The sequence below is a fragment of the Chionomys nivalis genome, chromosome 10 (genome assembly GCF_950005125.1).
Source record: "Chionomys nivalis chromosome 10, mChiNiv1.1, whole genome shotgun sequence".
Classification (NCBI taxonomy): Eukaryota; Metazoa; Chordata; class Mammalia; order Rodentia; family Cricetidae; genus Chionomys; species Chionomys nivalis.
The window spans coordinates 16,211,420-16,222,274 of record NC_080095.1 but is presented as its reverse complement, the minus strand read 5'-3'; the positions used below and the strand labels follow the sequence as shown (position 1 = coordinate 16,222,274).

The 10,855-nt window shown below is 53.9% G+C and overlaps 1 protein-coding gene across 1 annotated transcript in view; it reads right to left on the bottom strand.

Moving 5' to 3' along the window:
- Positions 1-1,600: 1,600 nt before the first annotated feature.
- The window catches only part of Cdc42bpb (CDC42 binding protein kinase beta), a 95,734-nt gene continuing 86,479 nt past the window's right edge, over positions 1,601-10,855 (bottom strand). The window contains exons 30-37 of the mRNA XM_057783025.1: positions 9,657-10,256; positions 6,994-7,091; positions 6,824-6,908; positions 6,564-6,681; positions 6,333-6,450; positions 5,775-5,877; positions 5,614-5,684; positions 1,601-2,799 (exon numbers count right to left, since the gene is read on the bottom strand). Coding sequence (XP_057639008.1) covers positions 2,668-2,799; positions 5,614-5,684; positions 5,775-5,877; positions 6,333-6,450; positions 6,564-6,681; positions 6,824-6,908; positions 6,994-7,091; positions 9,657-10,256 — 1,325 coding nt within the window. The 3' untranslated portion in view covers positions 1,601-2,667. The remainder of the gene's footprint in view (positions 2,800-5,613; positions 5,685-5,774; positions 5,878-6,332; positions 6,451-6,563; positions 6,682-6,823; positions 6,909-6,993; positions 7,092-9,656; positions 10,257-10,855) is intronic.

Here is a 10,855-nt window from a genome sequence, read left to right as displayed (position 1 = left end):
ACATTGCGATTTTAGCCACTCCACTAGCTAAAGAAGATCTGAAAGCAGATTCTGGGGTCATTCGCAAGACCAGCCTTGGACGCCAAACTTTACCTCCCCACAGGGTCTAAATGAGGTTATCTAACTGGTCACTTAGACTGTCCTCCCACGATTTAAGAGACAGCCCACTTTTATCTGACCTGGCCTTGGCCCAGGACCCAATGGAAGAAAAGGCCCACCTAGGCCATCTTACATGCTGAGGGATGACACGGTGGAAAGGGTCAGCCTGAGCTCTAAATGACCGGATGGGTCACCTAAAGCTGCAGCTCAGGATATGGGGCCACAGTGCGCTGAAGTGACCCCAGGGGGCCGCCTCATAAGAGTGCCTCCTTTCTTGAACTGATACTTCCTAGACTCCGCCCCTTCTCAGCATGAAGCAGCTAGGTATGGCCATTACTCCCCTCCGCCCACATACCATACACAGCAGTTGACGCTGAGAGTTAGAGGGGACACAGAGGGATGACAAGGACAAGGACGTGAAGGTGAGGTGCGGTCCCCAAGACGACAGCTTGTTCCTGGAAGGCACTGTGAGAACAGGGCACAGGGTAAGATCTAAACAAGGACCAGCAGGGGAACGAGGACCCAGGAGACCTATACAACACCCAGGCCATAATCCAGTTAGCAGCTTTTAGGGCCTGTCCTAGTGAGGGTATCCAACCCTGCTCAGCCCCCAGCCTGGCCTGGCGCAGGGGCCCAGGGGCCCAGGGTTGATGGTGCCAAGCAACTTGGAGAGGAAAGGGTTTATGTGGTGTATGCTTCCACATCACTGAAGGAAGCCAGTTGGACAGGAATGAATGCAGGGCGGGAACCTGGAGGCAGCTGATGCAGGGGCCATGGAGGGGTTCTGCTTACTGTCTTGCTCCATCTGGCTTCTTGAGCTTGTTCCCCCTCCCTCTCAAAAACGCGGTCTCTCATGTAGACTAGGCTGGCCTTGAACTCAGAGATCTTCCTGCCTCTGCCTCCCGATTGCTGGGTTAAAGGCGTGCGCCACCATTGCCACTGTCTTCTACCCCCACGACTGGCCCCTCTGTTCTGAACTGACGGGGTCATCTGTTCTTGCTGTTTCGTCTGTACCAGGGAATGAGCTTGCTGAGCTGAGACACTCACTTCACCCCTAACCCTGTGCGTTACCTCACTTTGAGGCAGGCTCTTAGTGTCCTCATCCACCAAGCCTTACTGGAGGTCTCCAGTGAGTGGCCACTCTCTGCCCTCAGGAATGCTGACTCATGGGGGCAAGTCCTGCTGGCCAGACCCTGTGGCAAGCCTCCTTTCCTGGGGCTCAGGACACTGTCCTCCTCATACCTTGTCCCCCTTGCCCTCTGCTGCTGCTCAGGCTGAAAGGCCAACTCTATCCGCAGAGGCCCCTTAGGGGATGCACAAGCCTGGCAAAGCGCCTGGGTGGATCGCCCCTTCCCTACCCCACATCTGACTTGCCTGCCATGGCAAGGTGATTTGCTGTCTCATGCTGTGGACAGAGGTGCCGTGTGTATGTCCTCGGAGAGAGTTACCTGTGGGGCATGGTGGGCGACTTCGCATTCAGACAAACCACTGAGAACTGTAAAACTGCCGTATTCTGCTTTATTGACAGGTAAGTTGTTCAAAAATGTTCTCACAATTCAATAATTACAAAGACTTAGACTTACATTAAAAAGTAAAAACCAGAGCTCCCAGCAGGTGCGTGCCCCAGTGTAAAACCGGGGAGGGCAGATGGGGCAGGCAGGTGCTGGGTGTGACACGCAGGCAGGGCCAGCAGTGCCACAACCTTCAGTGCCGACTCGGTCAAGTGCACATCCTGAATAGTGTCACCAAGCACGCCAATAGGTAAGGGAAGCCTGTCCAACAAGAGGACAAGACATGCCTGCTGCCACAGTCAACGCAGTCTTCGTGGGCTGGGCCGCAGACCTGACCACTCAACAAAGGTCACAGGGAGGATGAGGTTAATACAGGTGGCGCTCGCGGGCCTGCGGTATGGGCCGATGTGAAGGAGTGTCGGGTGATTGACTGGGCTATTAAGCACAGAGGCTCCATGCAAGGTGAGGGGAGAGGGAGGGGATGTCCCAGGGCCTGGGGCATGGCTTCCCAGGCTCCAGCCGCCTCTGAGCTCAGCAGGCCATGGGCTTGCCAGCCCCAGTGCTAGCCTGCGGCAGACTGCAGATGCAGCAGGGGCATCTCGTGGCTGTGGCCCAGCATGGACTAACAGGGACACAGGTAGTCAGCAGGACAGCGGCAGCTGTAGGGCTAAGTGAACAAAAGTGCCACAAACTAGCCTCTGCCTCCTTGACACTGGGGTGACGCACGACTTGAGTCTTCTAAGGTCCTTGAGACAGTTTCAGGAGAAAGGGAAGGGCTTGAGGCCACATCCCCAGCATCTGCCGAGGAAGCCTATAGGTCAGGGTGGTCCTTCATGTGCAAACGGAACAGTGTTGCCTTACGGCTGTGCAGACAAACACATCTGGTCGATTGCCACCAACAACGTGGCACAAAACTGGTCATTATAATAAAGATTACTTTATCTATCTACAAACTGATTCTACATCTCCTTGGACAACACTGGAGGGTCAGCTCAGTCTTGGCACTGACATTGGGGCCATCTGGGCTCCCAGGCCCCGCACCGCTATGCTGGCCGCCTCAGGCATCACAGGCTGGCTGTTCCAGGCCTTCCATAGGGAGCTGGTTCCGATGGGGCGAGTTGGGGCTTGGAGGGCCGCTAGGGTTGGAGCTATTGGATGGAGTTGAGTGTTTGGTGGAATCGGAGTCAGGCTGCCAACGCAAAGAGAGATACGTGAGAGGCAGGTATGCTCTGGTCCCTGGCGTGAGTGCGCAGGCTGTCTACAGCCTCAGCAGGGCCCTAAGTTCACAGGCGAGCTCATTCACTGACCCTGTATGCTGAAGCCGAGGGAGAAACTCTAGGGATAAATAGACGGGAACGTCATCGGGGTCAAAGACTGTCATCAAAGCCTACATCTACCACAGTATGAGAGAGAAACAGCTTCCCTGGGGTTAGGGACAAGAACAACCTCCTGCTTCACTGCACAGGTAGAGGACATAAGACCATTTACAAGTGATGCAATCCTGCACACATCAAGACTAAACCAGAGCAACAAGCGAATTCAGCAGGCTCAGGGCTCGGTATTGACACACAGCAACAGACCACATGGAAACCAGACAAGTTAATTCACAAGAGCATTGAAGATAACAGGTGATGTGTACAATCATAAACCACTACTTAATACGGCTGGAGCGACAGCTCAGAGTGTAAACTGCTCTTGCAGAGGAACCAGGGCTGGTTCCCAGCACCCACACTGAGCAGTTCACACTGTCTCTAACTCTGGCTCTGGTGGATCTGGCCTGTGCTAGCAACCACACCACACAGAACAATAAAGGAGACTCAGAAAAATGGAAAGACGCTACATTCACAGACTGAAATATTATCAAAGATGGTATCAACTCTCAAAGTGGTCTACAGACATAACGTGAGCTGCTGGAATTCCAATGGCCTTTTTCAGAAAGGGAAGTTACTCTAAAGAAACAAAGCCTGGGTCTGGTGACTCTGGTCTCTACTCCCAGCTGCGATCAAGGTCTGTGCAGAGAAGGAAAGCTGCCTGGGGACCTCACACTTTGTGTCATAAGCAAAATCCAGGCTGGAGTTGAGGCTCAGCAGAAAATTCCCAGTTTAAAAAAATAAAGTCAAGGGACCTATATCCCAAAGTCTAGAACAAAACAGCAGAGCGGCGCTGAAATCGGCAAACACACAGACGTCCACGCAGCCACAGCTGAAATTGGCAAACACACAGACGTCCACGCAGCCACAGCTAACGACTTAAACAAGGCTGTCAAGGCCATCCAGCGGGCAAGAATGCACCCTACAACAGCTGGTACGGGACATTTACACGCAGGGGCTACACCACACACACACACATACACACACACCTAAGAACATAAACACTGGATGGAAACAATGTAACCAGCATGAGTTTAGATAGACTATCAAAAGTGGGTGTAACAGTTAAAAAATTTGAATTTTGCCCAAATCAGTAGCTTTTATATGTCAAAAAACACCACCAAGAACGTGAAACAGAGCTGGAGAGATGGCCGAGTGGTAAGAGCACTGCTGCTCTTGCAAGGCACCCAGGCTTGGTGCCCAGCACCGACACGGCGACCCACAACGATCCGTAACTCCACTTCTAGGAGATCTGGCACCCTCTTCTGGCTTCATTGGGCACCATACACGCAAGCAAAACACTCACACACATAAAATAAAAACCAAAACCACAAGACTGACTTCAACGGAGAGCCAGCACATCACCCAGCATGCTCGTGATGGGTGAGGAAGGAGGGAGGGGTCCCTTCTCCAGTGTGCACTGGAGAAGATGGCTGGTGCGGTGAGCCTCAGGGTGTAAAGGGAGCAGGAGAGTGGCCATGTCAATCACCACTTCCATGTTGGGTGGCTGTGAGTGACAGGCCAGCTCTTCTCTTTCCAGAAAGACCTAAGTCACATAAGACACGTAGTTCCTCAAACTTCAGTGCTAGATGTTAGGTAAGTCCTAGCTCATCTGTTTCTCATCCCCATTCCACGGAGAAACTGAAGCAGGGGCCACTGTCACCTTCCAGGGCATGGAGTGTTGCAGCTCACACCCTCACAAGTGCTCTAGAAGGGAAGGAGCAGAGGTGACCAGCGGAGACTCTCCAGGACGAGAGCCAGGTTATGCCGTATCCACACAGAAAAGCACAACAGAAAGGCCAGCTGTGGTGGCACATGCTCAGAACTGGGGAACGGGAAGACTGGCAAAGCAGAGCTTTTCTGGGCAAAGACTGAGATTCGGTCAGGAAAAGCAGAGATAAGCAGGGCCCACGTGATGGTCACACCTTTTCTTTACTGAGCACTCGGGGGCAGGGGCTGGCAGATCTCAGTAATGAGTTCAAGACTGGGTCAGCACTAAGTTCCAGGCCAGACTGGGCTGTCTAGTGAGGCCCTGCATAAAAGCAACAAAACCCTCACAAAACACACTAAAAGTCCAGAAGTAAGTGAGGTGGTGCCTGCCTGGAATTCCAGAGCTCGCGAGACCCAGCTCAGAACAGTCTATTAAGTGTGACCACCTAGGCAGCAGGGCGTGGAAGCCCCAACCACTGAGAGTAGAGCTCACTCCTGGAGAAGCACAAGTCAAGGTCGTCCTCAACTTCACAGTAGTAAACTTGAGCAGTCCGGGCTACATGAACCATCTCAGAGAACAGAGAGGTTCAAAGGAGGGGTGTCTCTGGGAGAACCTCACTCCTAGGTGGGGTGTGTGCCTGGTGACCCCACAACCTTGGCCACACTGCTGCACGTAGACCTGTGACTCAAGTCAGACAGCTGCCCATCCTGGGCTGCCCAATGCTAGTGGGGGGTCTCTGTGCCCAGGCCATTGTATCCCGGAGGGCAGGACTCCAGGGGGGTTCAAGACTGCACTCCCTGCTGTATGGTGTCTTCCTAGTCCCAGTTCTCAACCAGCGGGCTCTGGGGTCACAGGTGGTGATGTACTTTCTGTTCTGCTGGCCCTGTGTGGCCATGGCGGTCTGTGCTGGGGTAACACGTACCTCTCTGTCAAAGTCCTGGTCGGGATCAGACATGCTCCTCAGAGGCACGCTCACTCCAGGCTCAGACCCACCTGTGGACAGTGACACCTTTCACCTCAGGGAGAGGTCAAGAGGAAGACAGAAAATGGAGTTCCTACCCCAGTCCCTATCCCCCGTGATACCTGAGGGCCATGAGATGTAGGGCTTGCTCCTGGACGGGGGCTGCCGAGGGGGACCCGGAGGGGCAGGGCCCTGCTTCTCCTCCTGGGCAGGGGGTGCGGCACTCTGGGGGAAGAGAGGAGCACAGAAGAGTGGTACATGAACACGGACAGGGACCACGGTGGGGTTGCCACAAAAGGGATGGTAATGAACAGGACCCTTGACTGGCTCCTGACTAGTTAGAGCTAAGAATGGAAGGCAGCTATGTTCACTACTGTACCACCAATGCGTCTGAGCCAAGAACCAGCAAAGGCGATTGCAGAAAAGCCTACAGAAAACACTGTATAAAATGAGGACACAAAAATTGCTATTGTCTCACACAAAGAGTTAGACAGCAGTTCCCTAAGGGACACAAGTGCACACAGGGAGGTCCCCCATACAGACACCCGTCTTGGTACCAAGGCATGATCCAGACAGCACTGTGAAGGGTTTCACAGGTCAGCACAGCACACTGAGGCAGGACAGGCACTATCTGCACAGCAGGGGATGGAGCCCATGCCCACAGCTGGCTGAGCACGCACCAGAGGCAGGTCCATGAGCACCTGCATCCCATCCCCGGGGCCCATATGAGCCACGTGGTTGAAGTTGGTCGGGTTGGATATCATTTTGGATCTCAATTCTGGGTCTCTGAGCATCTCTCTGCGAAAAGGAAACATGTGAGAATCAGGAATCTGGAAGCACCCTCTGGCTCTGGCCAGTCCTTTACTGCACACTCGCGGGAACCAGGGACCCGAAAGAGGGCCCTGTCTCACCGCCGCTGCTGCAGCCGCTCTTCTTCCGGAACCTTGAAGACAAAACGCCGTTTGCTCCGAGTCCGCAGCATCTGTTTCTTGCTGTTGTCCGAGGTGTCGGGCACATTGAGGACAGTTCCTGTAGGGGAGCGGGTCACTAGGCTGCTGCATGGAGGGGCAGCATACATGCGGAAACGGTCACCTCAGACTAACCAGAGCAGTGGGATAGATGAGGCCTGTGCTCTGTTTGAGGGCCAATTCCCACCTGTGGGGAAGCTCACCTGAGAACTTGTTCTTGAAGTAGATGAGGCGTGGGGGCTCACAGCCCAGCAGGTTGAGGGTGCCATCAGAGTTCAAAGGTCGTATCTGTAAGAGTGGAGGAGACCCATCATGTGTGCTACCAGGAATCAGAGCAGACAGCCGCCCTGATGAGACCATCACGCTCTCTTACCCTCCGCAGGCCGATGGTCTGCACCCACTCCATGGTGCGCACGTCAAAGACGTCTACCCCGTACTCGCTGTATACTGTGACATGGGAGGGGCTGCAACCTGGTGCAGATGAAGCAGAGCAAGTAAGCGTCGAGTTCCACCCTCACCCGGCCTCTCAGACCACAGTGACACTGGCAAGGTGCAGGCGCGTGGCGCTGCCTGTGGTGGGCTTGCACCAGACACCTTCACTTCAAAGTCACCTGTCCCACTGCTTCCACACCTCAGCAAGATGTTGAAGTTGATTTAGAAAGTCGCCTCCTCAACTCGACTCTCAAGAAACGAGCTCGGCGAGGCTCAACACCTGTTAAGTTCAGGAAGGGACCACGGGTCCCACATTGCCAGGCAAAAACTTAATTTTTTTCTTTCTTGTACACATATGAATCATTTACTTGCATGTGTATTTATGTTCCGTGTGCATGCAGTGCCTGAAAAGACTGTAAGAGGGTGCCAGATCACTGAAACTGTACTTACAGATGGCTAGGAGCTGCCTTGTGGGTGCTGGGAACTGAACCCCAGTTCCTCGGAGAGCAGTCAGTGCTCTTAACCACTGAGCCACCTCTCCAATCCCCAAAGCCTTCTAAAATGATGGAAAGAAGGCAGGTTTCTGGGTGAGTATTCTGGAGACCTAGACCGACTGCTCTGCTCTGGCCATGACTGGGCTATGCACACTTCACAGGAGGAACCCTGCAGTGGGGAGGACCCGAGTGACCCTCTCGAACACACTCAAAGCAGCGTGGGCACGGGACGCTGTCTGCTGGGTTTTGACAACAACCAGCACACTACACTGCAGATACATGTCCATATTCTGGAGACCTAGACCGACTGCTCTGCTCTGGCCATGACTGGGCTATGCACACTTCACAGGAGGAACCCTGCAGTGGGGAGGACCCGAGTGACCCTCTCGAACACACTCAAAGCAGCGTGGGCACGGGACGCTGTCTGCTGGGTTTTGACAACAACCAGCACACTACACTGCAGATACATGTCCATGGCCCCCGAGCTGTGAAGCTGAGGGAGACACAGCAAAGCCCACCTGAATGGCCTGCCAGACACCAGGAGTGGATGTCTACTACTGAGCTATGCTGCTGCTGCTGGCCAGCCACCGCTAGAAACCTTCAGTGTGGAGCAGGAGGGCCGTGGATCCCAGGCTGACTGCTGGAGGCCTCTGCTCTAAGCACTTACTGGAATGCGCTCTAGGAGCTATGCGGCTAAGGCTCTGCCCATTCCAGCCAGCTGCAGTCAGCCTAGGCAAGCCAAGGTACTGGATCCTGGAGCCAGCCACCAAACCTGTGCGCTCTCTCTCTCACTCACACCCACCCACACACACATGCTGATTTTGAATACCATGTGCAGAGGCTGGCCCTCAATTACCTCTAAGATGGCAATTCCCCACACGGGAACGGTGGGGCAAGTGCTCTTACTTGTTGAATATATGGGACTTCACTTCTGATCTGCCAACAAAGGACGATGTTCAAACTGAAAAGTTTAAAGAAAACACACACTAAAGAGAACTCAGTGGAGGACGTGTGCTTTCGAGCTGGACAGACTTGTAGGCTGAGAGCTTTGCCCCTGTCTCGGAGGCACCACGGGCACTGCTGTAGGCAGGCTCTCAACAAGCACTTCCACCCTAGTTCCTTAACTTCTTCCGGCTCTAAAGTTGACCTGGAATCTGCTGCACATGGGAGGAAAGGCAGCAACGCCGGGTTGTCATGCTAGTTACTCATGTCCAGGATCACAGGGACCTGAGTTACTGGGGAAAAAAATGAAATTCTAGAAGTAAGGAGTGTGTGGCACAGAGCGCTGCACTGGCTGCTGTAGAGACCAGGACAGGGATCACAAGGCTGTCTTTTCTGGCGAGCTGTCCAGGCTTGCCACCCCGCTCCAGCTTCCTGGGTGAGAAGGGCTCTCAGTGCTGCAGTGCACAGATTGGTTATCAGCCGTGACAGCTCCGGTGTCTAGCTTGGCCACACCAGCGAGAAGTCAGCCTTGACTTTTTAGTTGCTCACCATCAAGGAAACATGCCACTCCTCCTATCCCAGCAACCCCAGAGGCTCCAAGCCAAAACCAAGTCTGTGCCTTGCTGGTCGCAAATTCTTCACGCTTGCTGCTGACTTCAATTCTATGATGGTTGGGCAGCCTTAAAGAAACAAAGTGCTCAGCTCTCCCAGCCTTACAACTTCTTAAACAAATCGCGGTGTCCCAGCCTCTGCACAGCACCGCACACACACGGACTTCTTACTGCAAATGACCTGACCCGGGAGTTAAGTCTCCTGGTGACCAAACCCCTGTAGCTTTATATATGGTCCTGTGAATTCACCTACTACGGGAAATGCCTTTTTAAAGAAGATTCCAGGTTCATTTCCTATTCACTGTGCCTTTCTGCCCAGGAGGCCTCTTGCTGTCACACACTGGAGGAACAAGCAGAACACCTGGGAGGAAGTCTGCTGGCCAACAGCACAGGTCCAGCCCTGACTGCACACTGCCTGCCTGTGGACCAGCCTCGTCACTCTGCTCCTTATTCTCAGCTGGGGGACTGGGAGACAAACCAAAGCAAACAGAATGCATGCCGACTGTCCATATGAGAAGCAGCAACAGTGATATGGCAACAGAAAAACATATACATACTACAGGCGACAGGAGCCGCAGGCCACATGAGCTCCTGCATGCGTGACCTCCGGCCTTGAGGGTCCACGTACAGTCCCATGTGGCTGAAGCAAAGCAGGTATTCCTCACTTTTGAGCTCCACAGCACAAAGGGCATCGAAAGACTGCTGTGAGAGGAACGCAAGCGAGGGATCAGTGGGATTTACCAGGTCTAGAGGCTGCCCGTCCCCCTGGATGCTCAACAGAGAGAACCCAGAAGGGTAGCCAACACAGAGCCTGTCCTTGAACACGGCCATCCACTGCACGTGTCCTGGTGCCACCAGCTCATTGAACTTCCTGTGGAAAGGTTTAGTTCTCTGAATCTCATAGCAAAGGATCAGTCGCTTCACGGCCACAAACAGGCAGGTGGACGAACTCTTCCTCAGTGTCCCTGTTGCTATGAGTTGGCAGCCTTTCGTTTCGGGAAGCTTGATATCAAAGTTGCTTGCTTCTGCTCCATCAAAGGAGGACCAGGGGTAGAGATGCACATGGTGGTTTCGGCCGCAGAGGAGGATGATGATCTTCTCCTTGGGCGCTAGTTCGATCTGGTACACCTTCTTGCAGTCGGCAGCACGGACGATCACTACAGACAGAGGGTGCAGGTGACTTGCTCTGGCTGACACGAGAGCTGCCCTTGGGTCCACTAGCAATCCTCCCACCACAGCCAGCCCCAGAGCCAGCGTTGCAAATGCCCCTAACAGAGACACAGCGGTACCCTTGTCTCAGCTTCCTGACAACCCTGTCCTGTACTCAGTGTGGCCGGTTCTAGTTGATACAAAACAATAAGCTCCTGTGGATTGGATCTGGAATTCCCAAGCTCATGCCCACTCAAGCTAGGACACTAGCTGGCTTAGGACCTCGGCCACTTTCCCTGGTCTGGAGCCTGAAGGATGCAGCTGCCCACCTGCTCTGGCTACTGTAGGCTCTGGCTCCCTCTCTCTCAACAGGAACTGACTATGGAGTGGGGAAAGGCAGGAAAAGCCACCTTCCCTGGCTGGCAGGAGAGACCAGGAACTCTGGCAAGTTTCAGTGACCCAGCATCACTGGCTCTCCGGAGGGGCTCTGTGCCCTACCACCTATCCCATTCCCTTTAAAGAACTCAACAAGGCTGGATGTGGTGGTACACGCCCTCGGCCCCAGCACGGGAAGCAGAGGAAGGTGGATCTCTGTGAGTTTCCAGGT